The 27,307-nt window shown below is 53.6% G+C and overlaps 1 protein-coding gene across 11 annotated transcripts in view; it reads right to left on the reverse strand.

Moving 5' to 3' along the window:
• Positions 1-2,130: 2,130 nt before the first annotated feature.
• Positions 2,131-27,307, reverse strand: part of CTIF (cap binding complex dependent translation initiation factor) — a 302,947-nt gene continuing 277,770 nt past the window's right edge. For 10 of the 11 annotated variants that reach the window (XM_082354569.1, XM_082354577.1, XM_082354567.1 and 7 more), the window contains 2 exons: positions 7,913-7,966; positions 2,131-6,155 (listed from right to left, as the gene is read on the reverse strand). In XM_082354569.1, the coding sequence (XP_082210695.1) occupies positions 5,940-6,155; positions 7,913-7,966 (270 nt within the window). In that variant the 3' untranslated portion in view covers positions 2,131-5,939. The remainder of the gene's footprint in view (positions 6,156-7,912; positions 7,967-27,307) is intronic. The other variant, XM_082354572.1, reaches the window with a different exon arrangement.

Here is a 27,307-nt window from a genome sequence, read left to right on the forward strand (position 1 = left end):
CTCTGTGCTCATCACGTGCTGTGTTCCTGGAGTGGCGGTTGGCGGCCTCAACCGTGTGTGCCCACCAGTAAGAAGAGCGGCTCCCTAACGCCAGAATTCTGAAAACGTTGGTTTATGTGTGTGTCCTTTCGTAGCATGTAGTTTGAAAAATTTCCCAGGCAATTTGGATGTTGACCCCAGCCCTGGATATGCCCCCCAGGAGGGTCTCCCTCACCTCCCACCCACCTTGAGGACCCCTGGCCTGGAGGGAATCCAACCAGACAGCTTGTAAGATGTCACAATGAATCCTTTTATAGAATAGCACCAAACTTTGCAATGTGACTCCTCTTCCTCCCCACCCCTCTGCAATCCTTTGATTTGGGGTATTTCACCATGCTCCTCCTTTCCACGGATATGGAAGGAAGACCCTGTAGCCTGCCCATGGTGGTCTCAGTGGGCAGCTGGCTGCTCCTTCTGTGTGGCTGGTGGGACTGGCCGGCTCCCTGGGGTGGTGCTCACAGCAGTCAGAGCAGAGGCTGCTGAGGACACAGCCGCTTTCTGGGAGGGGGAAGGGGCACCTGGCTCTCACTCTGGCCCCTGACTCTTCCACTGATCGGCCTTGGGCTCTGGGTCAGTCGTGTCACCTCTCTGGGCCTTTGTTTTCTCATCTGTAAAATGGGAATCAAAAATGCTCATCTGCCTGTATCACTGAACCACCTGAGACAGTGTATGGAGGGCCCTGAAAAGAACCCTTGGGGTTGAGAGACCTTTAATATTAAAGTATAACCACTTCTTCCCCTTCTACCATCTCAATCCTTGCTTCTTCTGCTACCTTTGCCTTGGTACTACCTTACAAGTCGTGTGTGTGCGTGTTCTAGTTTATTCATCCAAAATAGTCTTCCCGTCCCTCCTTCCTATAGACCCCAGTACAAAGGTAACCCACCCTCAGCATGACAGATAACACATATCAGCAGAGATGGTGGTGAAATGCAGAATTGAAACATTTATTATTTGGAGTATTTGTTTCATAATTTTCAGTAATTTAGAACTTTCTGAAACCAGAACTAAATCACCCAGAAAAATCTCTTCTCCTTTTTGGTGAACAGTGTACAGTAAGATTTCTCCTTCCCTACCCTCTCCCCCACCTTCTAACACCTTTCATTTTGACCTCACTTTCTGTTCCTACCCCTTTGTATTTTTGTAAAAAACTTCGGGCTGACAAAGGTCAATTGTTTAATTAAAAAGTTATCTCCCTTGGGACTTCCCTGGTGGTCCAGTGGTTAAGACTCCGCGCTTCCACTGCAGGGGGCACGGGTTCGATTCCTGGTCAGGGAACTAAGATTCTGCATGCCTCATGGCACGAGACCAAAAATTAAAAAAAAAAAAGTTATCTCCCTCTACCAACTTGTGTACTTCTGGCTAGCACTGCACATTGTCATGTGACTCAGTAATGGGCAGGGACCAGTCTCCGCAGACCCTCCCCAGGCTCCTGGGCTGGCCTGGCTACCATCTTGGCCAGACCAGGGAAGTACGAAGGGTGTCGATGTTCTGGTTGCCACTCTGAGGAAATGAAAGCCTGGCAAGTTCCAGCCAGCAAGAATCCCCAAGGCGGACCTGTTACCAGGAGGCAGTGTCCCCAGTGTCTTGCCATGGAAGGGATTTGGGACCCTTTGATGAAAGACTGATTTGACTCATGGGGACAGGACAGCCACTTGCTGCTGACTTTTAGAGGCTGTTAGGCTAGGCTCAAGTCTCAGTCTTTTTAAAATGGGTCATTGCCAGATGTCACAGTGACTTTTTCATGGGAGGGGTAGGTTTGGGGAGTGGAGTGGTTAAGCACGCAGCAAACCAAGTCTTTAGCGGAAAAGTGATTTTGTGCAGGACTGGCTTAATCCTCCCACCTTGGATAGGCCACAGTTCCCAAGCCTGGGAGGAAGGGGGTATACGTCTCCTTCACCCATGGTATCCTGGACCACTCCTCCCCCACCCTCCCCAGCCCCCAGGCGCCCCCTCCCCACAGTGGCCCAACCGTGGGGAATCATCACCTGGGTAGGGGCTCCTCTGAGGCCTCTGCCAGCACCTGTTGAGGCACAAAAGCCTTTGGGAGAGATTTCCTTTGCCAAACACACAAAGAACACAGATTCAGGGCAGTTTTGTTTTTGGTGTGGTTTATTTTTTAAACCCACTTGTAGTTTGGGTTCAGCTGGAAAGCAGGACATACCGAGGGAGGGAAGGTGGTCGCATGAGCAGGATTCTGCTGCAGCTTTGGCGGGAAGCCCCAGGCCCCTGCTCCGGGGAGGTAGGACCCGTCACCAGGCTCCCAGCTGGCTCGGGCGAAGCGGGCAGCCCTTCTGTGCAAGTGTCCCGAGCAGAGGAAAGTTGCCATTTCTCTGATCTGCATCCTCAAAGGCCCAGCCTGAGGTTTCCCAACAGAGTGCCGGCAGCTGAGGGACAGGCCTCCACGGGCAGGCCGGACAGTCTGTTGGACGAGGAACACTGGCCGGCTTCTGATGCCAGATAAGAGACTGGGGCTTGGCGTCTGGGCAGCCCCTTGGGGCTGCTCTTGCGGCGGCCTGGCTGTCTGGGCCCCCGCCCCTGCAGCTGCCCAGGGCGTGATCAGTGGTACGTTTCCCACACCCCCCTCCCCATCCCTCAGGGAAAATAAAATAAAATAAAAATTAGAATAAATACCGACTCGGCCAACATTTACATTTACATGGATGGACAGGACGATCCCCAAACTTTAAAGGTGTACAGACTGGTTAAGGAAGGACGAGCAGACGAAGGTGGGTTTGGGGGTGCACACTCTTGTGGAGGATGGTGGGGTCCCGCCTTGTCCAGGGGAGGCTGGGGGCCTTCTTGGGGCTGCGGTCCCAGAGCTTAGGCAAAGCCACAAGGCCATGGGAGCAGGAGCAGGCCGGCTGCCTGAGAGGAAAACAATGACTACCTCGTCTTGACTGTCGGGGGAGAGACCGAGACAGGACCCGCATCAGATGGCTGGACTTTGCCTCCTCTGTGCCAAGGAAGCCACAGGCGAGGAGGGAAAGCCACGCAAGCGTTAGAAACGCAATATCCAGTTTAGCCTCCCATCAAATACATTCAGAGGTCAACTTGGATATGGCCTCCCTCACTCAGCAGGGGGGATCTGGCTTGGGGAGGGGGCAGAGGTCTGGGGGCGCCCGCCTCTGCCCCCCACTTCCTGTCTGAGTAGTCTCCCATGGGAAGCTGCCTCAGTGTCTCAGATTTTAGGCTTTACTGTTATTTCCTTAAAAAAAAAATTTTTTTTTTTAATGTTTTCCTTCCATGTCTGAAAAAGTAGCAGCAACCCACATTTAGAAAAACAGCTTAAATTGTTATTCGGATCGGCCAGGAAGCGCTTTCAAGCAGTGGAATATACTAGGCAAACCATATGTCTGGAGCCACGGTGACACGACACGTAATTAAAAATATATTTATATATGTTTACATATTTATACCTCGCTTCTTCCCACCCTGGTCCTAACAGTCAAGGAGGGGTTGGCCGTGAGGCAAGACCACCAAGGAAGGCTGTTAGGAGGAAGGGCATTAGGCTCACAGTGCCCAAGATGCTACTTGCTTGGCTTTCGAGGGGACGTCAGCCCCCTGAGTCCGTGGTATCTGGGGCCCCTTCATAAAGCTCACTCTCTGAGCCCAAGGTAGGGGTGGGAGACCCCCTCCCCTGCCTCCTCGACTTTCGACCTCACTCGCAGGCCTCTCTCTTCTTCCAGGGCCCTGCTTCATTCTCAGTAGATGTGCTCGTGCATGCCCGCGCACGCGTGCACGCACACACATGCACACACACGCACACACACACACACACACACACCACTCGAGGGAAGCAGGGCCCATTTCAGCCCAGGTGCGGCTCTCTGAGGGCTGCCAGGGCGTGGCTGCTTGCCTGGCTTGGGCTGCCGACTCCTCGGGACCATGATTTCCCTGGTGCCCTCTCTGAGCATCCTAACACCAGCCCGGCTCTTCTCTCAAGGCCTCCTGTGGGGCCTCTGGGGTCCCCGGGCCCCAGGCTGAGCCAGAGGTGTAGGCTGAGGAGGAAAGGCAGTGAGGAGAAGCTTGAGAGGAAGGGGCCGGGAGGGAGAAGGCAGAGGCCAGGGGCAGCGTGGGCTCCTTGGCAGAGGTGACCGACCCACTCCAGGTAAACCGTGCCCCCATGCCTTGTCCCCAACAGGCTCTTTTTGGGGACTGCAGGCAGGTGGCAGCTGGTGGGGAAAGCCAGGAAGTACGGAGGAAGCTGCTCCCCACCCCACCTGCCTGCTCTCCTAGACTCAACAAAGGGAATTTCCTCCAGCCTGACCGGACCAGGCAACCAGCAGGCCTCCAAGGTGACCCAGAGAAGGACTGGCCTCAACCAAGGGGCAAGTGAGGAAGATGCTGGGCTCTGAGGTCGCTTTCCAGGGGCTCATCAATGCGTGGGCTCCAGACCAGGAGATGGGCTGTGCGGACACCAGTGACAACCCGAAGCCAGCCTCCCAGGGCCCAACACGCATCCTCCTTTCTAGCCATCAGAGAAGGAGCTGCTCCCAGGACTTGGCCCCTCCAAGAACCCCCAGCCTTGTTCCCAGCCTGGAAAGCTGGTGGCTTGCTGGGTCCCCTGATGGTCCCCACGACTCAATGAATTCACCCTTTCCCGACAGCCCTGGGGCTGCAGTGCCACAGCCCTCCCGGGGCACAGACCGGGGCTATCGGCTAGGGCACGGACACAGCCCGTTTAGCTGGCCCTGGGGAGCCCTGCGGGGCCCACCAGTTCTCCCTCCAGTGAGAGCCTGGGACAAGACCTGTGTGTGGAGTGGGCAAGCATCACCGGGCGTTTTGGTTTTAATTCGCCAGCCTGGTTCTGAGCCCGGTTCACTATAAGGCCCCGGGGCAGGACGGGTTTAATGCTTTCCCAGCAGCGACAGTATCAGCCCTTTGAGGGAGGAAGCTAGAAAAAGAGACAACAGAGGTACTGGAAGCCGGGGGCTGAGGGGCACGGGGTTCCAGCGGGTTCCCCTGTCGGGGCAGAAGTTTCCAATTACCCTAATTGGCTACTGGCAAGCTGTCTGTGGCTAGAATCCTTCCAGAGGGGGCCGGGTTTGATCTCCCTCTAATCAGGGGGTCCTCGTGGTGCTGACTGTGTGATCACATTGCGGGCCCTTTGCGTTGAGAGAGGAGACTTCAAAGCAGCTGACTTTTGAAAAAATAAAACACAATGAAACAAAAGAGTGCAAGTAGAACGAAAAACTCCATCTCCCCTCCAGGCCCCGGGCCCGCCCCCGGCCCCCTGGGCCTGCAGCTTGGGGGCTGAAGGGGGGAGGCTGGAAGTGGGGAGGGTGGAGCATGAAGGTTAGAGGAGACCGCCTCTGTCCCCCAGCTCGGCCGTAAGGACAAAGGCCGTCAATTACGGGCGGCTGGTGGGGACCGTGCCTGCCTTTGTCCTCCCGGACATCTGCTACACGTCGCCTGCTGCCAGTTGGCGACTGCGGCTGACAGCATGCGGGAACAATGCAAGCCCGTCCCCGACCCACTTTTTCAGCCTTCTGAGGTCCTTTCTGACCCAAGCTGTACCCCGCCTGTGGGCTGCCAAGGCCTCTAAGGAGTCGCAGAGATGAACCCCTTGCACACAGCCCTGCCGGGGACATGTTGCATGGGAGGGGGTGGGGAGGAGTGGGAGTGAGGAGGGGGAGGGCCGGGCCACCGTGAGGAAGAAACATGCTTCCCTTACTGGTGTGAGCCGCCGCATGCTCGGGCTGGGGGGCTCGGGTAGGGGGGCGCTCCTCCTAGGGCTTTGGTCCCTTCCCCGTCTGGCTCCATACTGGCTGCCGGCTCCACTTGCCTTCCTCCCCATTTCTTTCTGCCGGCAGGGCCACCCCTGTCCTCCCGCCTGTCCATCTGGCTCTGTGCACCAGGGCCCCAGCTGCCCTCGGGCCACCCGCCAGGCCCCCTGGCTGTCAGGCTGTCAGTTTCTGGATGGTTCTGTTGTAGTACTGCGTGATGGGGGGCGTCAGAGGGTTCCAGCTGTTGGCGTGGAGCTCGATGACCTCCAGCAGCAGGGACCGGGTCAGCATCGACTCCGAGGGGCACAGCATCTTGTCGCGGGCGCTGGCCAGGAGCTCCGCCATCATCTCGGGCAGCTGCTCCTCCAGCAGTCGGCCTGTGCTCTGCAGCTGCGGGCAGAGAAGTGGGGTTAGGACGTGAGCTGGGCCCTGAAAGGGCTCCTGACCCACCTTGGTTAGGGATGCTGGGGGCAGGAACGGGAAATAGCTGGATTATCCCAGGAAGGTGCAGGCCCAGGCCTCTATGCCACAGGGCAAGAGGATGGAGAGTGTGGAGGGTGGACACAGCCAATGTGAGAGCCAACATTTAATACCCAATCTTCCGGAGGAATAAGAGGGGTCAGAATATTGCCTGCTGCCCAGGGCTGCAAAGAGTCCTCACCAGGAACACGCTGCTTCTCCCTTCATCCACTTGCCTCCCCTCCTACAGGAAGCCTTCTTTGACTATCGCCCACAACCTCAATGGCTGTGTGACCTGCTTCCTTCAAGAGTGATCAGGTGGCACCGTGTCAATTTTCACTTGCTGGGATGTCTCTCTGGAAACGAACTTGGTCATTATTACCTGCATGTGTCCGTGTGGAACCTGAGAGCAGGGATGAGGTCTCCCGTTTCTCTCTTTCCTTCTCTCCTGCCCCCAATCGCACCTACATACCCCCAGAACTGACCCCTGCCCACACTTGTGACATGAAGGGGAGGAGAGAAATATGAACTGGGCCAGAAGGCCAGCCAGAGGGCCTGCCCCCAAGAGAGGCCCCTGGTCATCTCGAAAAGCCCCCTTAGGAAGAAGGAGCCCCGATCCTCTGGATCAGCGCACCGTCGGCCGGCAGCCCCCGCAGCTCCTCTCCCTATAATCTAAGTCCCTGTCTCTGCTCCACCTCCAGCCTCAGCCCACCCATTTTTTCAAGGCTCTGCCTTCTTCACGAAACCTTCCCTGACCTTTCTGGCCCACTCTGACCTCTCCCCTAACTCCTCAGGGATGCATGCTCTGTACACATATTTATTCTCTACACCGTCCCATCCACTCTGTGCATGTGGCAGAGGTCTCTATCTCTAGCCAGACCACAAGCTGTCTGGAGGCAGGGACCATGCTTTCTCCTCCTCTCCTATCTCGCCTGCCTGGAGCCCCGTGCAGGGTACCCAGCTGGAGCCCCGGTGTGCCCTGGGTGTGGGCCCTGGAAGCGCCTCTCCTCACCACACTCCACTCTGAATGTCCCTGGTCTGTTTTCTTTCTTTTTTTTTTTTTTTGGCCACACCGTGCGGCTTGCAGGATCTTAGTTCCTCGACCAGGGATCGAACCTGTGCCCTCAGCAGAGGAAGCGCAGAGTCCTAACCACTGGACTGCCAGGGAAGTCCCCTTGGACTGTTTTCTGAAGGCACAGCTTTGTCCCTGTAACTGGGCCAAAGCCAAGTGTCTGAAGGAAGATCCTGGAGAGCAGCGACCACACCTTGGGAACAGGAGTGGGACCTCCCATGGGGGCTGCTTGGAAGCGGATGGTGCCGACCTGGGGGTTCAAGCCTCAGCACCTCCTCCCAAACCCCACACCAAAGGAGACATGTGGGGGCAGGGCATCACCTAGAATCTCCTAAGTCATTTGTGTGGCGCACCTGGTCGAGGAGGAGGTGGTCTTGGGGGCAGAGGGAGAGTGGACGATGCTAGCACTCCATCCTTCCCGCCAGAGAACCGGCAGTTCCCTCTCCTCCAGCAGAAGTCCACATCCACTCAGGAAGCCGTCTGCCACCAGCCCCGCTCAACACGCCCTTGCCCTGGACCCGTGGATGCCTCCAGTGGTCCTTGAGCCCCCATAACTGTTAAGGCGAGAGGGACGCACAGGGTCTGAGGTGGGAGGTGTCTAAGCCACGCTGCTTACCTCCATTGAGCAGCACAGGACAGCATCTTCCTTCACATCCTGAGATTGCAAGAGCTGGAAGAGAGTGGCAGAGAATTCCGCTTAGGGTGGTGCGCTGCTCTCAGCCCCCTGCAGCCCAGAACAAGCATCTCCAAGGGGCGGGCCAGAGAGGCAGCCCACCAAGGCCGGAGGGCAGCAGGAGCACTGCCCCAGGAAGCAGTGATTTCTCCGACGGGATCTAAGCAGCTAGAGGACCGCCGTGGTCACGGAGCGTGGGCGTCCCGGCCAGGTCAGAGGGCTTGACCAGAGGCCACGGCAGAGCAAGGCCGCAGGTGGGTTGGAAGGCAGCGGCAAGCATGCTGGGATCATCCGCTATGAGCAGCTGGTCAGCAAAAATGAAACTCGCGTAGATTTCCTGATTAGCGAGAGGGGCTCAGCCATGGTCTCAGGTGCTCCTGGGCCCTGGCTGTAGGAGGACTTGCAGAAATCACAGCAGTCTTCTCCACGGGCCCAGCACTGTGAGCCTGCAAAGCCATGCAGACCGTTCCAGAGGCCGGGATTGCTTCCTGACCAAGGCCACGGCCACGTGGCTCAGCACCGGCGCAGGCCACCCCCCGTCCAGGCTCTCCTCTATGTGCTGCATTTCATTCTTTCAATCTCTCTCCCTCTCTCTCTAAATTGAGACATAACTCACGTAACATCAAGTTCACCATTTTTAAGCATACAATTCAGTGACTTTTAGATTCACAAGGTTGTGCGACCATCACTACTAACTCTAGAATATTTTCATGGCTCCCAAAAGAAACCTGTACTCATTAGCGGTCAGTCCCCTTTCCCCCCCCCACCCCCTGGCAACCCCTAATGTCCTTAATCTCTATAGATTTACCTATTCTGGACATTTTATACAATGGAATCATATAATACGTGATTTTTTTTTGTGAACGGCTTCTTCCACTTATAATGTTTTTAAAGTTCATCCATGTTGCAGCCTGTGTCAGTTCGTCATTCCTTTTTGGGGTTGGAAGATATTCCCCTGTATGGAAGCACCACGTTTTGTTTATCCACTCATCAGTTGATAGACATTTGGGCTGTCTCCACTTTTTGGCTCTCGTGAACAAGGCAGCTATGAACACTTGTGTACGAGTTTTTGTGTGGACATGGGTTTTCATCTCTCTTGGGTACGCACCGAGGAGTGGAATTGCTGGATCATGTGGTAACTCCACGTTTAGCTGTTTGAGGACCCGATAACCTGTTTTCTACAGTGGCTGTGCCATTTTTCATTCCCTCCAGCAGTGTCTAGGGTTCTGATTTTTCCACAGCACCACCAATATTTGTTATTTTCTGCCTTTTTCTCCATTTTTTCCCAGGTAACTTTCCAGCTTTCCTTGGAGACTTCTGGGTCACTCCAGCCCATGGCGCCTGCTCCTGCTTCTCACTCCCGAGCACCCCCTGGCTTTCCCACCACTCAGCATTCCACACAGGTGGCAAGACATCTTCCAGTGTGAACTGTGGCTTCCTGAAGGCAGGGCAGTGTGACGTTCATCTCTGCTGCCCTTTAACACCTAGCACAGCTCCTGGCAACAGCAGGGATTCGATAAATGTGGGTCGATATGATTTATGCATTGTTTTTGTTTTTTGTTTTAAAGGAAGGGCGGAGGGTAAGGAGAGAGCACAAGAGGAAGGCATTTTTAGGGTCAGCTTCCTTGTCCACTAACCGAGAACTAGAGTCAAGGTTTCTGATCTGGGCATGACGCGTTCAAGGAGGGTGAAATCACACACAACCCGGGGACTGTTCTCACTGCAGACTCGAAATCCAAATTCCACACACCGTCCTTAACTTCCCCCTTCTCCTGTCTTATTGCAGCCATCCACCCAGCCCAGGGTCTCCCCCAGCAGAAGCCACAAGCGGTCACATCAGGGGGGCTGAAGATGCATGTATTAAATGTCAAATGAGTCCAGGGGCCAGATCAGTGTGGGCTGCTCTGACCAGAGATGCTCTCGGGGACCAGACCTCCTTCCTCTTCGTATCTCTGCAGGGCTGGGCATTAACTGGTCCCACGGTAGACACACCGAAACAGAGGTAGGTCTCAGGCTGCTCAAAAGATGAGTTGGTGGAGAGCAAGGGACAACCCGGGGAAGGTAACAGTGTCGGCCATGCAGTGACAGGCGTTGACGGCCATTGGTGGGCATGCTCTGCCCACTGACACACTTGTGACTCTGGGCCTTTGTGCTCTTGTCACCCAGGAATTCTCAGCCACCACCTGTCTGCAGACCTTCCTTCCTCAGTTTACTCAGGGCTCTTCCCCGACATCACCTCATCCACCAGGGATTCCCTGACCGGCCTGCGTGTAAGTGATCCCGCCGTTCACCTCCTGGCTTACCTCTCTCCTCAGCATCTCTCACCCCTGACATACGATCTGTTTGTTTGTCTGCTGTCTCCCCCAGGGGAAGGCAAGCTCCAGGAGGGCAAGGCCTGTTTGGTCCATTCTCTCCCCGGCACCTGGCACAGTGCCTGGCACATAGTAAGCACTTGGAAGTATTTGTTAACAAATATGCCTTGAGTAACAGGGAGAAAACCCACCCAGCTGGGAGGGTCTGAAAGTGAGGAGGGACTAGCCTTGAGCCGCAGCCCCAGGGCAACTCACCCCAGTGCACGCGCTTGAAAAGGCAACAGTGAGCGGGACTTGGATAGCTCCACCCCACAGACTTCTCCTGTCAGAGCAGACACGGCACAAAATTATAGTCAATGTGTCTGCAAACATACAGTGTTTGTGGAAACAGAAGTTGGTATATGACTCTCTAAATGGCAATTTGGTGATAACTATCAACACTACAAGTGTACAAACCCTCTGAGCAGCGATACTACTTCCAGGAGTTTATTCCACACGTGTCCCCCGCTGCCCACATATGCACCATGACATGGATATAAGGTTTTTGCTGCACTTTTGCAAATAGCTTGAATGGCTACCAACAAGGGGACTGGTTAAATTATGAGGATACATTTGCACAGAGGAATACTCTGCAGCACACAGCTGTCTACCCTCCTCCCCATGCCGGTGTGTGCTTCTGGAGTTTTCTTGCCCCGCAGGGCTGCAGACCCTCAAGGGGAGCCAAGGGAAGCTTTCACTGAGTCAGTGTCTGGGGGAATTTTGGGGGTCACACTAGGAAGGACCTCTCTCATCTAGAAAACCCTGGAAGCAGGTTCTGGAAAAAGCTGGGGGGAGGTGACTCACCTTGTAGCAGGTGTACCGAGTCATGGGTACTGGACCACGGGTTGATCCAGCATCCAACCCAGCCTGCTCTGTGAGGGGCTGGTTCCAGGACTTGGAGGGCCCTAACTGTCTCGGGGGGAAGGTGGGTGTAGCCCCACTGACTCTGCACGGAACATGAGGACAAATATTAAGGGAACTCTGTGAGGTTTTCTGGGACTTCTTTCTGATGGTAACTTTGTTCCTGCATAGGTTTCCCATAGTGCTTAGCAGGAAGAGAAACCTTAAAATAAAAATTGCTGGTAGAAATCACAAGAAAGGGGGAAAGTGGGGTATCTGGTGGGAAGGGAACTCCCAGAGACAGAGTGGGTGGTGGCAGCCATTTGGGGGCGAGGGGAGCAGGCAGAACTGGGAGCTTATGGGAAGGAAGAAAGGGGTCCTGCTCTGGATGCACCTAGCATGTTGGCTGACACATAGTAGGTGCTAGTAATGCCTGTCATGGGAAACTGAGATGAACCTGGGATCATGTTCCGTTCTGAGACCAGCTTCTTAGGGGTCCTGGGGCTTCGGGACATGGGCGGTAACATGATGGGAAATACTATGAACAGCCGGGGCCGGACAAGTACTAGATGCTCTGAAATGTGACTGTTTCTCCCTCCAAGTGGCCCTCCGACTTCTGCCCGCACAGCGTGGACAGCCTCGCGGGGCCTCGTGCTCCTGCCAGCACTGTGCCCGCACGAGCAGGTGTCTCCTCTTTCCTTCTACGGCCCGAGGCCCGCCTGCCCTCCGTCTGCTCCCTGGTGATGGTTCAGAACTGCAGAGCCGGTCCAGGGCTTCCTGTTCTTCTTTCCTTCCCCGCATCTTAGTGACTGGACTACCTCCTCCCTTCTGCACACCCAAACCCCCGCAGGCCTGCTCCCTCCCTGGGGGGCTCTGGGCTCTGGGGGGACAGACTCAGGGTGGGGACCCTCAAGCAGGGCTGCGGGCAGGCTCTCACCCCAGAGCCTCTCCTCCAACCTTATCTTTCACTGGTTGTTTGGGAAAGTCTGTGTTAAGCCAAGAATCACATCGAGTGATAGGCCCTCTCGCAAACGGCCTGCTGGGTTTTCTCAAGGAAGTGGGGGAGGACTGGGAGACTTTCACTGTACTTTTCCTTTGCAGTTGCTGGGATGCAGCGTTCGGGAGGGGAGTGGGTGCTGCAGACCACGTCCTAATCTCCCCCAAACGCTATCTCGGCCTGTCCGTTGCCAGCTTTAGAGGGTGGACTCTTGGAGCCTTAGAGCTGAAGGGCTGCAGAGAGGACGTCCCCTCAGCCCCCCATCATCACAGCTGGGAAGTCCCACCTTGCTGCTCTGTGTGGTGGAACGAGAGGCCGGCTGGCCTTACCCCGGGGGAGCACTTGACACACGCTAGGGGGCTCCCTCCCCAGGACCCCTGTCAGTGTCACTCTGAGAGGCTCCGGTGCCTCTGGGTGATCAACGGCTTCTCAGGAATCCGTCCTTGACTTGCTCTTTGTGGGCAGTGTCCAAGGGCAAGACCTTTCCACTCTTTTCTGTCTTGGCCAAAACTTACCTGTTTTGTGTTCCATTTCTTCATGGCTTGCTTTCCTAAAAGACAGCCAGTTTCTAGATAAGTGAATCCCTGCTGGTACACTGAGGGGGCCCACTCTGTTGTTTATGCGTGTTCTATTTGGGGTATTCTGGAGACAACGCTTCATTTAACTCCAAGCAACTCTCAGAAAGTAGTGGCAACTTGAACAGGTTCTTGCCCACCCGTGTTCACAACAGCATGATTCACAACAGGCAAGGGGTGGGAGTAACCCAAGTGTCCACTGATGGATGAATGGATAAACTAAATGTGGTCCATCCATATAACAGAATGTTATTCAGCCTTAAAAAGGAAGGAAATCCTATCCCATGCTGCGACATGAACGGACCTTGAAGACCTTATGCTGAGTGAAATAAGCCAGTCACAAAAGGACAAGTATTGTAGGATTCCACTTATATGAGGGACCTGGAACAAATTCATAGAGACAGAAAGTAGAATGGTGGTTGTCAGGGGCTGAGGAAGAGGGACTAGGGAGTTAGTGTTTAATGGGGACAGAGTTTTAGTTTTGCAAGATGAAAAAGTTCTGGAGACGGATGGTGGTGATTGTTACACAGCAATGTGAATGTGCTTAATGCCACTGAAGCGTGCACTTTAAAATGGCTAAAATGGTCAATCTTATGCTTGCTTTTTTTTAAACCACGATTTAAAAATGGTTTAAAAGCAGTGGCAGGGAGCAGGTACTCTTTGGTGGGCAGGCCAGTCTCTGCCTGGCCAGGACTGTCCCTCTTCTCTGCTGTCGCTCTTTGGAAGAAAAGCTGTGCGGATGGAGGAGACAGGGCTGCTGACCTCGGGGCTGAAGGCCCCCGGGGTGGGGGGGAGGAGCAGTCCACTCATCAAAGTCTCTGGCACAGAAAGGAGTGTGGGCGGGCCGGGGCAGGCACCCTGGAACAGCGAAATGTGTTTCTTGGACGAGAATCCAAGGCAATTGTGCGAGCCCACACAGTGTTTGTTCGGAAGCTAATGCATTCCTGTCCTATTGTCTCTGCCGGAGACTTGTTGTGGGCACACCCTTCATATCCTCCCTCGGGGAGAGGCCAAGGTGCTTGGAGTCAGGTTGTGGGCGGCTGGACAGCAAAGGGAGAAAGACAGCCTGGTGGGAGCACCTCGGAGTCCCCCGGGAGGGGGGAAGGAAGCCAGGGCAGGGCCATGCCGCCCAAGGTGTGCCCACAGTTTAGCCAGGCTTGTTGCTTGAGATGCCACCCTGTGGGGAGGGAAAGAGGGTGCTGATGGAGGGACCCTGGGGCTGTCTTCCTGTGCGGGAGGGGAGCGAGCGCTGGAGATCACAGTTTCTTCTAGCCCGCCCCCCCAGCTCCCCCAACCACCTCAGCTCACCAAGAGCTTGGTTCCAACCCTGGTAGAACAAACCCAAACAGCCTAATGCAGCCACAGTAAAAGCTCAGCAAGTCCCCACCTGCAGGAGCCCCTCTTTTGCAGGTAGTCAAGGGTAGGCTGGGTGCAGCAACAAAGGAGCAAAAGTGAGGAGATTTCAGAGTGCATGTGATTGGCTGGGGAACAAACCCAGAGCTCTGATTGGCTGGCTGGGCCTACAGAAGGGCAGTGGCAATATACCCTGCAAGCATGGAAGAAGTCATGGGAAGAGGAGAGAGAAAAAGAAGAAGTAAGAGTGGGAGGTGCAGGTCTCCAGGGGCTGAGGAAGCCACAGTGATGGGCACAAGCCTTGACGGTGGAGAGATGGGGAGAGGGAGAAGAATGAGGCAGAGCCAGAGGAGACGGCCCCGATGCGTGGCACATGGTCTAGCATGGTGGCCGGGGCGAGGAGCTGCACAGGGCCACCTGCATCTCGGGAGGGCCCTCAGGTTCGAGTCAGGGCATCTCCACCCTGTGCCTCTGGTGGACCTGGACCGGCACCTACAGCTGAGTCTAGAGGACAGCTCCTGATAACGACCTTGAATCTTCAAGAAGAGGGTCAATTACATCTGGGTCTCTTCAGGGAGGCAGGGAAGTAGATAATCTAGCCACAAGAGGCTGTCATCAAAAACGTGCAGAAGGTTTGGCTTCTATTCCCTAAGAGTAACTCCGGGCATGCCACTTAGTCACTCTGCACTTCAGTTTCCTCACTTGAGAATGGGGATAATACTTGCCTAGAATTGTTTCGAGAGTCAGTGGAGATAATGCATGTGAAAGAGTTCTGAAAAATGCAAAGCTTGATTCAAATGCAAGGTGTTATTATTGTTATTAAATGTATATCTTCATAAACATGTATCTTTCCTGAAGATCTCGACCCACTTTGTAATGTACCATCACATTTATCCCCGTGACACTCTTGTGGAGACAGGGAAAGGACACAGGCATTATTATCTCTGCTTAATAGACAGAGAAACCGAGGCTCAGTAGTTCCGTGACTTACACAAGCCAGACAGACAGTAAGTCTGGGAAGAACTAGAAAGTGCTTAGAAGCCCTGGGTCAGCATCCTCTTTCTTGGGGAATTATTTTAATTTCTCCCACATTAGCTAATTCTTACTTCGCTGGTTGGAGCTCATAATTCTTAATTTTGTTGATTGGCGATGATAATCAATCCGGGCCTTCACAAAACTGAATTGATTTTACCTATTCTTTTTCTGCACTGGCCACCATCTATCCATCTATGCACGCATGCATCCATCCATCCATTTAGCCATCTATTCTTTTATCCACCCACACATCATGTGTCCAACCTTCCATCCACCCACTCATCCTTTCATCCATCTTCCTATCTACCCATCTACCCTCTCACCCACTCACCATCCAGCCATCCATTCAGCGAGCCAGCTGTCCTTCGACAACATTTATGGAACACCTACTATGTACTAAACACTGTGTAAGTACCTGGATAACAAGGAGAATAAAACTTGTAACTTAGAGTCTAGTAGGAAGAAACAGAGAGATTGCGTTAGGTATATGGGGTTGGAGCATGGGACGGAATGGTGGTGGTGAAGAACACGCCAGGCACGTGCCATAAGTGGCAGCACGTGGCATATGCACAAAAGCAAAAAAAAAACAAAAAAAAAAAGGTGAACTAATGGAGTGCCTTGGGGAATAACAAGTATTTCAAGAGGCTAAAAATATACGGTGCTGGGGGAGAGAGAGCATATGATGATAAAGAAGGCCAGGGCCACATCCTAAAGGGCTCTACATGCCATGCTACTGGGTTTGGATTTTATCCTAAAGGACTGCAGAGCCACTGAAAAGAATTTCAACTGGTGAGTAGGATGATACTGTTTGCAGTGTGGAGAGTAGACTGGAGCTGGTGGGGTGGTGGGAGAATTGGAGGCAAGGAGACCAGTGAAAAATTATGGCGGCTCGAGTGAGGGCAGGGACAATGGGAGGAGATAGCTTAGGAGGCAGAAGTAAAAGTGAGGAAAAGGACGATGCAGAAGACGGATAAGCCCCGGGTTTGGGGCTTGTCAGCGGAATAAACTGTGGTGCCACCAACGATATTAGGAAGGCAGGAAGAGTTGGTTCTGGAAAAAAGGAATGAGTTCAGTGTTAGAAATACTGAGTCCACCATCCTTGCAGGTCACCAGGGAAGATGGGAGACTGGCCATCTGTGATTATCAGTGCCCAGGTGTGAGTCAAGGCCACAGGTGTGACACGACCTGGGGAATGACGTGGAATAAGAGAAGATGGTAAGAGCTCCAAACCCGGAAACAGCAACATCGTAAGGGCGGCAGAGGAGGAGGAACCCCCAAAGGAGGAAGAGGGTGGTCAGGCAAGTAGGCAGAGCAGGAAAACGTGACGTCATGGAAGCCAAGGGAGTGCTAAGAAGTCAAGGTCACTTCTTGTCGACAAGGTCAACAGTGTCAAAAGCTCAGAGAGGTCAAGTGAGATGAACAATGACCAGGGCCCCTGGATTTGGTGATTAGGAGAGCACAGGCGACATTTGCCATGATGACTTCATGCAGGGAGGGGTGGGTGGAAGCCTGGGTAATGTGGAGCTGGAGAGACAGAATGAGGTCAGGAAGTGGAGAGAGAAAGAGCTGACCATTGCTTTTTCTTTGGGGGTTTCTGTTCTTTCTTCTCTCTCACTCTCCTTTCCTCCTCCGTCTCTCTTTTTTTGGGGGCGGGGCGGGGGACTTGCCTATGGAAGAGAAGAAGGGTAGGATGCTAGGAAAAAGAGACTGGCCCAGGGTCCAGGGGAATGGTCGGTACAGCGGGAGAGACTTGAGCAGGGGCAGAGATGAGCGCGTAGCGTGCGGGAGAGAGGAGAGGACTGATGCCTGGATTAGCCTTAAATAAGACAAAGGCTGTCATTCCCTGAAACGGACAAGAAGCATTAGTGTGGCTGTGGATAGGTACCCGTGGAATGCTCACGCTGCCCGGCCTGTCTGGGCAACTAGGAGATTAGTGCTGTTTTACATTCATTACTTATTACCATCATTCTGTGACTGCCTGCATTTCAGACATCCCCAGTATAGGGGAATTTGCCCCAACTGTCACTTTTCCACTAGCCTAATAAGAAGCCCCGGTGTGGCAGCTATGGTCAGATGTCAAGGAAATTCATGGTTCTGAACTGGACTTCAGTCCAAGCTTGTGCCCTGTGGTCTGGCTGTCTGCCCTCCTAACTAAGACGGGCAGGCGGGCAGGCACCCTAACTGTGGACCAGGCGCCCTGGAGGGAATAATTAGCCTCCTTCCTGCAGAGCTTGCAAACCGCCCGTACAAAGTGGCCACAGTAAATGTCACATGGGGGAATGCTTCATCCCACAGCTGGCCCCAGGGGGTGGAAACGTAATCTGGGGCTCAGAGCAGACACTGAATCCTTCTGCAGACACCAGAGCCAGAGGACAGGGCCATGGCTCCAAGCCTCCTCTTGGGGGCCAAGCCCTGGCCGGTAGCCTGGACAGGAGGCGAGTTCTGTTCACGTAGTCCCTGCAGACATGAGTTCCCGGGACCCTGCGTCGGGGTTTGAAACATCAAGGACGTTGGTCGTGACTGCTATCAACACCTTCCAGCTTCTCCTTTAATACCCTTGCCTTTCCTTCTAGAAGCCTTGTCTGTTCTCTTCTGTATTCACTGCCCTGATGTCCATGGATCTCTCTTAAAGGGTGAACATAAAATGCCCGAGGTAGCCCTGAGGTTTTACCTTTCAGGAGGGGTCTCCTGAGGGCTGAGTCACACCTTCCAGGTCCTGAGTCAGTACCTGGCTTACATTTTTTGGAGTGCTGACTCCAGATGCCAAGCTCTGAACTTTGTGCATGTTTTAAAATCCATTTTATCCTTATACCAGTTTATCTGAGTTAAATACCATTGTAATTATTCTCATTGTGTAACGGTAGAAACTGAGGCATGGAGAGTGAAATGAACTCCCCACGAGTGCACGGGTAATGGAAAACCGGCTTTGGAACCCAGGTCTAGTCTGCCTCCAAAGTCAAAGGACATAACCACTGCCCCATGAGTAAGTCCCACATAAATATGACTAATGGCGAGAGGTCAGCAAAAGGTGGGGTGACCACACACCCCAGTTTGCCTGGGATGGTTCTTGTGTTCATCCCAAATAATTAGTAATATTCCTTTCGCTTTCAAAAGTGCCCTGATTAGGAGGGTACCTTATAATAGTCGCCTAGACAAGGGAAGGGGCACTGAGGGGCTGGGAGCCCCCCGTCCCCCATCACCACCCGACCAGTTAGTACACCTCTGGCCTGTTCCACCTCCCCTCCTGGTGCCTAAGTGCTCCTGCCCATCTCTGAGGGGTTCAGCAGGTGGAGTGAGGAGAAGGGCTCCGAAGGCGGCAAAGCGGCCCTGCTCCCAGCGAGAGGCGGTTATCACTGCAGATCAGTATACCTGCCGCAGGGCCTCACCTGGCCTCACCTGGGCTTGCCAGTGAGAACCGCTCTCCAAGGATGGGAGCCGGAACAGGATGGAATTATGTTAACAGGCTGCTGGTGGGGGCCCTGGGGAGAGCAGTTGAAGGAGAGGCAGATGGGAAAGCAGTTGTTCTCCAAGCTTCCTCTGGGGGAGCCTGGCCAGGAGTGCCGGGCCTGGAGGCACGGGGTGGCACCTGGGACCGTCACCCCCTTGACAGCACCCTCTGGACGCCCCTTGGAAGGAATGACTGCATTTTGCGTCTGACTCAGCATCAAATGTCTCTCTGAGACAAGGGGAGGGGTTTGGGCTGGCTGGGGCCCAGGCCTGAGGCCTGGGACAGCGGGCAGACACCCCTCATGGGGCCAGTCTCTGAACTCACAAGTCTCTCCGGGCGCCCACCAGGCTGGGACCCCCGGGCGGCACAAGGAGAGGGCAGGGAAGGGGAGGGCGGCCCGGGCTGCCATCTGCTCTTAGTGGGGCCTCCCCTGGCCCCTGGCCCCTTCCCTTGGCTCTCTGCCGCCCCCCAACCTCCGCCCACCTGAGGCCTGGACTTGACCTTGCTGGCTTTGCGGGGAGGGTGTGATAAGCCTCTTGGTGGAGGGAACTAGCTGCCTGCAAAGGCATTTTCCGCTCTCTAAAGTAAACAATCAAACAGGAAATTAATCGAGAAACCCACATCAACGGAAGGTTCAGGTTGTGATTTTCACAGCCCCAGAGCCAGGAAATTCAAAGTTATAGTTCCCATAGCAACTTGCCTGTAGAAGCTGCCGCAGCCGCTAGCTTGGAATGAGGACTTGAGGGGTCAACTAGGCCAGCCCCCTGCCTCCAGGAAGCGCAGCCCCACAGCAAATCTGAATGTGCTGTGGGTAGACTGCCCTTCTGAGGCTCAACAGCAAGCCTGGGACAGAGTTAGGAGCTGCATGGCCTGGGCTGTACTTTCAGTTCTCACAGCGACAAGCCTTGTAAACTGCAGAATCAGCTGACATCCTGGGGCTTCAGCTTTCTATATTCCCATATTCCAGTTATTATTCCTGTATCCCCGTATTCTGTGAATGGGGAGTAATACTCACGCCTGCAAGACGCTAGAGCGAGGGGCTGCGCAGTGCGTGCTTATTCTTACTCACGTCTCCCACCCCTTGTTCTACTTAGTCCCATAACGACCCCCCATCTCTATCCCAATTGCCCCTGAACTGTGTAATTGTCCTTTGCCTGCCCCCCTTCCCCTGGGTTGTTTTTCCTGCAAGAAACATCTCAATTGATTGACAGGGCCAAGAGCTTTCAGACAGCCTCCAAAGTGGCTCCATTTTTTGGATGGCCTCGTCTCTTCAACCTGCCCCTCCACCCCTTCTGGACCAAATATATGATATGAGCTCAACGTACACTTACTGCTCCCTTGAATGATAAACGGGTAGCCTGAACGGAACCAGACGCAAGCCCTCCTCCTTCAAGCCTGTGCGGGGTTGTGTGTCTTGGGTGGGGTTTTCTTTTGTGTGACTAGTGAGGAGTCCCGCCTGGCAGGAAAGGAGATAAGGGCGTTGGAGCTCAACAGAGAAGGAAACAGTCTGGAATCCTTCCCCAAGAGTCACCCTGCCCTCCCACCCGAGATGGCCACGATAGCCGGCCGGCCTGATCAGCGCAGTTCTGCAGCCCAGACCCGGGGACCCTTAACACGGGCCGAGGCAGGAGTGGGCACTTCCGGGCACCAGGCCTGCGGCAGAGGGTGCCCAGCCTGCCCGCCCACCCGCCAGCCTGGCCCTGGAGCCGGGCCGTGAATTGAGCAAAGCAGTGGAAAGAGAAGTGGCGCCTGCTGGAAAGCAGACAGAGCGGCTCCTGGATTTCCTAACAGGCCCAGCCGCGTGCCAGGGCCGATGGGCCAGCTCAGAGCGCCTGCCCAGCCTCGCTTGCGAAACAGTCCTTCCTCCCCTGGGTGAGCTTTCCCGGGTGGCCGAGCTGCTGTCTAGCCACCCGAGTCCCTGAGCGAGGCCTCCCCTTCACACCCATCGCCTTTCCGTCCGCCCTCTCCCGGGTTTAGACACATCAGAGCACGGTGGGCCCCTTGGGAAGACAGGATGCATCCTGGGGGTGCAAGATGTTTCCTTTCATGAAGGCAAAGAAATTTAATCAGAAAGAAGAAGTGATGGGAAAGTAGGTATGGACAGAGGGCTGACTTCTCTGCAGTCTCAGAGGGGACCAGGAGAGGGGCACTGCCACAGAGGGTGACCCACTGGCTTCCGAGGAAAGGCCTCCCTGTGCACAGAGCCCTAGGCCGCTGCAGCCCCGGAGCCCGGCCTTGCTCGCTGATGGGCACACGGTCATCTGAAGGGCTGTGCCAATCCACCTTGTCTTGAGCCTGGGAAGAAGCTTCTCAGAAGGTTCTTCTTGGTATGCCAAGCTAACCAGGGGTCCCTCCTACCAATTCCAGACTCTGCAGGGGGTGGGAGTGGGGAGGGCGCAAGTAACCAGCAAGGGGCCTTGAGGAGCTGGGGGAGGGGCACACCGGCCTCTTCCTCTGCCCCCAAGCGCGGAATGTTGAAGAAGCCTTTGCTTAGATCATGTCCTCTTTAGCCGTATGAAGAATAAACGCCTGCAGCAGCCTGGTCCCCAGGCAGAGGTGCCAGTCTTCCCGGGGTGGGGGAGGTGGGTGGAGTTTGAAGCCACATGGCAGAAGCTGGCCGGGAGGTCTGCCCCTTGGGTGAAGGAGCTTAGCTGATTCTGTGGTGGGTTTGGGTACAAGGAGGTTACCAAGGACCAACTGGGCAGGGACAGCTGGGCCTGGGACGATTAAGCAGAGAAAAAATAGGGCTGTGCTCAAGGCATAATTAGCATCTGTACTCAGAGCAGCAGCCATCCAAACGGAGGGGCAAACAGGCCTGGGCTGAGAAAAGGGCCTGGGCTGCCTGGGGACAGCAGAGGTACTCGCTGCCAAGTCTAAGGTTGGAGATAAGAGTGTTTAATGGGCACCTGGAAGTTTGTTTGGCTTTAGAGCCTTACCCTTAGCAGAGTATACATTTTCATAATGGGGTGACTCTTTCTAAATTGAGACAATCTCTTTGGGTGAATTAGCATGTGCGTCAATATTCTGTATCACCAGTGCATCCTTACCAGGTCCAACTGACTGGGCCGCAGGGGATAAAGTGCTTAGCCTGGCACTCAGGCGCTCGCTGGCCCACTTCCGCCCCAGGGGCCCTCCATCCCCCTCTCTCCCCTTCACAGGCCTCCCGTCCAGCCAAATCCATCTATGAACATGCCTTGTCCTTATCTGCCTCCGGATTTTGCTCCTCATTGACTCAGCCAGGCCTGCCTTCTCTCACCTTGGCTCCATTAACTGGATCCTGCAAGATGGACCGCAAGACCCCCCCCCCCCCACTCCAAGAAGCCTTCCCTGACCTCCTCTCCTGATCCCCTGTAGGGAGAAGCCTCATTACTCACAGCCCGGGAGCAGTTATTTGGCTCTACCCAGTTCTAGGTCGATAGCCTAAAGTTTACCTAGACTAGTTTTTCCTCATGCAGGACCTTGTGCCCAGCTGGCCCTCTCAGAAAACCTGTGGATTGGATTTGAAGGAAAGTATGTGCTGGCTGGGGCAAAGCCACTCAGAAGAGCCTCTGTGTTCCGTGGATGCAGCCCCACCAATGACATGCAGGCCTGGGGCATGGCTGGTCCTGCACCCTCCTCCCAAGAGTCTGAAAGAATAGAAGAATTTTTCATTCATTCATTCATTCATTCAATAAGGAGGCATGAATCCTGCCCTCACAGACCTATTAGTTTAGTAGAAAAGACAGAATTTACACAAGCAGATCAGTGATGGGAGCCGGGGCTGTAAAGTGAGACTGCCTGGGTTCTAATCCCGACTCGATCACCTGCTAATTATGTTGCACAGGTAACTTCTCTGTGTCTCAGTTTCCTCATCTGGAAAGTGGGGGGAGCATTACATGAGATAATCTATGAGACATATATAGAGCAGTATCTGGCACACAGTAAGCGAGGCTCTATCAGGGGCAGCTCTCAGTAGTAAGTGGGCTCGTTTTGCACAGAACTAAGGGTGCTGCGGTGGTGGGTGGCAGGAAGGACCATTTTCATCTGTGCGGGGAGAGGAAGCTCGGAAAAGGCTTCCTGAGGGAGAGAGCTTTAAACTGACACTTTAAGGTGGAGCTAGGGAAAGCGTGGGATCAGGAGCGGGAAGGAGGGAAGAACATTCCAGGTAGTGACCCCTGAGAGTCCTGTGAGCCTGCAGTCCACAGAGAGAGAGGGGGCCAAGCCCGGTTAGAAGGCTGGTGGGGTAATTCAAGTGAAAGGTGACCTTGCCCTAGACAATGGAGAGGGAGAAAAGTGGTAGCCAGAGCCAAGAACTCTACGCGAGCTGCTACCCACAGACCCTGGGGACTGACGGGGTGAGGGCTGGTCAGGGATGGCCTGGAGTCTTTAGCCACTACAGCCAGGAAGATGGTGGTACTATCCCTGGGGGGAGGGGCAGGTTTGGGGGGCAGGAGATGGGTCATATTAGGACACTCAGAGTTTGAGGGATCCGTGGGTGGGCCAGGGGGAGGTGTCAGGTGGATGCACTCAGGCCTGGAGATATGGATCTAGAGTTTGTGCAGTTCAAGTCTGAGGGCTGCTGCTGCCCTGGGAATTTGCCTGTGACCAACACAACACAAGCTTTGAGGCCTCTGCCAGGGGTCTTGCTCATGGCCCACCACAAGCTACAGTTGCCTGTCCTTTGGTAAATCCCAAAGGACATCAACTTCTCCATGTTTCTGGTTATGGGGCCGTCAAATGAAGTTTTGGAGAAGGCTTAAAGGTGAACATAGGCCCCTGGTGAAGGCTCCTACACTAAACTCGGGGTGATACATGTACTTGGAGCCAGCCTCCAAGTATGTGTGTATCTACACACTCATGAACAAACATATTATCTATCTATGTACGTTGTATGAAGTATGACGAGAAAGGAAACTAGTTTCAGGGGGACATAAAAAAAAAAATCAATCTTATTTCTTTGTATTTTCTTCTAGCATCTGTGAGAGTACCTGCCGCCTGTGCAAGGACCCAGGTGAGACATTCTCCAGGTGGAGCTGAGCCCAGAGTCTTGCCCAAGGCCTGGGCAGCCCAGCACACCCAACTCGAGAGGGGTATTGGCTTGGAAACACCTCTGTGAGTCCCTGGTGACGGCACATCTGCCTTGCAATAGGCGTTTCATCTGGGATGAAGAAAAGTGGGGCAAAGAGGTAGAGGGAAGACCAGCTTGGAGCTATTTTAAGCCCACGTCCAAGGTGATGATGGCATGACAGAAGAGAGGTGGTGGAGAAAAGGGAGGAATCAAGGGTAACTCCCAAGTTTTTGGCCTGAGCTAAAGGCGTGGCCAGTGGTTTCATCTACCAAGATTGAAGCTAGCTGGAGGGAGGAACGGACTTGGCCATTGGGTCTAGAGGTCAGAGGAGTGGTCCTGGCTGGAGACACATTTGAGAGCACTGGGTGCAGATGGTATTTAAAGTCCTGGGGACAGATGAGATCATTTAGACCAGGATTTCTCAGCCACAGCACGACTGACATTTGAGCCAGACAGTTCTTTGCTGTGGGGCCTCCTGGGCATGGCAGGATGCTGAGCGGAACCTGGGCTTCCTCCCACCAGAGGCCAGTAGCACCTTCCCAGTTGTGACCACCAAAAACGTCTCCAGACACTACCAAATGCCGCTTGGCACCGGGGGGCAAACTGCCCCTAGTTCAGAATCATAGATCTAGATTAGGGGTGGATAACCTCTAGTCCACCAGCCAAATCCCACCCTCAGCCTGCTTTGGTACAGCCCAGCGAGCTAAGAATGCTCTTTACATTTTTATTTTTCCTTTTTTTTTTTTTGGCTGCACCGCGCAGCTTGCGGGATCTTAGTTCCCTGACCAGGGATCGAACCCATGCCCTCTGCAGTGGAAGCGCGGAGTCCTAACCCCTGGACCACCAGGGAAGTCCCTACATTTTTAAACGGTTGGCAAAAAAAAATCAAAAGAACAATATTTTGTGACACACTGCATGAAATTCAGATTTCAGTGTCCATAAATAAAATTTTGTTGGAGCACAGTCACCGTCATTGGTTTACGTATCATGTATGCTGCTTCCTTGCTATAATGGTGGTGTGGAGGCCTGAGTAGGCTTCTGGATTTGGTGATATGGCAGTCTCGAACGCGGACCACGCTGTTGGCTGGATGGGGCAGAAGCAACCCAGAGACACCACGTAGAGAGACAATTCTTTTGAAAATTCTGGCTCTAAGGGAAGAGAGAAATGGCGTGGCTTCTGGAGGGGAATATGGGGGCAATGGAAGGTCTTCCCCCCTCAGATGGATTTAGTGGGTTGATAAGAAGAAAACACTAGGGAGAGGGGAGCCTGTGAGGTGGGAGAGAGAAGAGAAATCCATTGCAGGCAAGAAGGAAAGAAGGGATAGGACAGGTGTACTCTGGAATCAAGGAGTGTGCTGAGCAAAGCCACCGCCCTGGAAGATGGGCCACCCAAAATAGGCCAGGTCCACCACCATGGTGAAGAGGTGAAGAGGTGAAGAGGCCTGAGACAGCCTGTTGGCCCCGTGAGATAATTAAAGAAAGCAGAAGTTATGTAAGCAGACTTGGATAGCAGTTTGGGTGAAGAAGAAAGATGCTTAAACCTAGCTTTTGGATTATTTTAAAATCTTACTCTATTATTTGTGTTTATATATAAATTACTCTTTCTTGAAGCTATGTGCTAACTTAACTGCAAAATTATATAGAAAAAGCCCCCAGGGGGTGATTTTATATTGTATTTCTAGTTTTCTCAGTTGAACGTTTTTTGAGAAGACTTTTTAAGTATCACACATACAAAAATGTGCAGTGAGATGGATTTGCACAAATAACAAAGGGCAAACATGTTCTGATGCCCTGACCAAGAGCTACAAACCTGGATCACACCCCACAGTCCTCTTGCACCCGCCCCGTCATTTCACTGACCCTTCCTGAGGGTCACCATGATCCTCCTTAACACCAGAGTTTAATTTTGCCCACTTTAAAACCCCCAGTATTTAAATTCGAAGCAAAACACACTGGCCCTGCAGGATGGCCCCCTGTGACTCACCCCGCTCACCTGGGCCCCTGTGAGAGCCCTACCCATTCTTGACTGCCCACTCTGGGTTTTCCTTCATAGGGTATCATCTGACTCTGGACTTGGCTGGGCAGGTATGCTAGTCCCAGTTTTTAGGGCTGAGGAAATGGAAGTTCAGATCTGAATTAGATGACCTCCGATGCATAGGTCAGGGTCAGGGAGCTAATTTCCAAATCCAGGAATCTGTCTCAAAAGTCTGGTGCTCTCTTCTGCACTGTGTTTAGAGCTATGCATCCTGTAATTTTCGGGGGGAACATGGAGCCCTTTGAGGATCTGATGAAAACTCTGGCACCTCTCCCAGAAAAATGCACATCTCCACAGGTTCACAGACGTCAGCGTACAATTTCAGTGGGTTCCCAGACCCTGAAGGCCACCCGAAGGCCACCCTGAAGGGCCCGAGGTACAAACCCTGGACATGAGCCATACCCCTAAATCACCAATGGAAATGTCACAGAAGCGCAAGCCAGTGACATCAACACAGCCATGGTCTCAGGTGTCGCCTTCTTCCGTGGCTGTCTAGGCTGTGGCTGGGTAGCTCTGTGGTTAAGACACAATGCCAGGGTGGCCGATAAAGAGACCCTAGGACTTCCCTGGACGTCCAGTGGTTAAGACTGCGCTCCCACTGCAGGAGGTGCGGGTTTGATTCCTGGTCGGGGAACTAAGATCCCACATGCCACGCAGCGTGGCAAAAAAAAAAAGAAAAAGAAAAAATAAACCATAAAAGTTCTGTACTGTGTGCCAGACACTTGACAGACATGATGATCAATCCTTAAGACAACCTTGCAGAGGTAGAGGCTGTTTCCCCATTTTACTGATGGAAAAATTGAGGTTCAAAGAGATTAAGTAACTTGCTTCAGGTTCCAGCTAGTACAAAAAGCGTGGGATTTGACATCATGTAAATCTGACGTCCAGGCCCTTGTTCTTTCCATTTCCTTTCTCACAGAGGGGGCTTTTAGCTTCCCTCTTGTGCCGCTCTGTCGATCCCCGAAGCTGGCAGGGAGTTTCTCTAAAGCGCAGGACAGGGAGGGAGCTGACTGACAGCATGAGGATGCCTCAGTGCGTACTATCGCCATTCATGGGAAGTGACTCACTGGAGCCCTGCCACTTTGGGACTCCAGGGGACACATACACATTTCCTGTGTCTCAGCTAGAGCCTCGGGCATCGTGAGTTGCTGGAAGGGTAGATCTCTGAAGGCGGCCAGAGATAGAAAACCACCCAGCTCCGCATCCTGGGACAGAGAAGCCTCTCCCTGGGTTCATATGATGGAGCTATGTCACCTCTGGGCCTGTTTTGTCATCTGTAAAGTGGGGCTGAAGTTCAGACTAGCTCAGTGTTTGCTCCTCAGTGTGTGGTCCTCCTAACCTCAGCATCAGCATTGCCTGAGAAATGGCAAATTCTCCTTTCTGACAGTGATTCTTAAATTTTAATGCGCATCAACATTACCTGGAAGGCAATTTCCCAGCTGAGAGCCACAGATCTAGATCAGGGGTCGGTTAAACTACAGCCCACTGGCCAAATCTGGTCCACAGCCTGCCTTTTACAGGCTCATGAGCTGAGAATAGTTTTGACATTTTTAAATAGCTAGGAAAAAAATCAAAAGAAGAATAATATTCGGTGACACCTAAAAATGATATAAGATTCAAATTTCAGTGTCCGTAAATAGGGTTTTGTTGGAACACG

This window comes from Balaenoptera borealis (assembly GCF_965194805.1).
Source record: "Balaenoptera borealis genome assembly, chromosome: 14".
Lineage (NCBI taxonomy): Eukaryota > Metazoa > Chordata > Mammalia > Artiodactyla > Balaenopteridae > Balaenoptera > Balaenoptera borealis.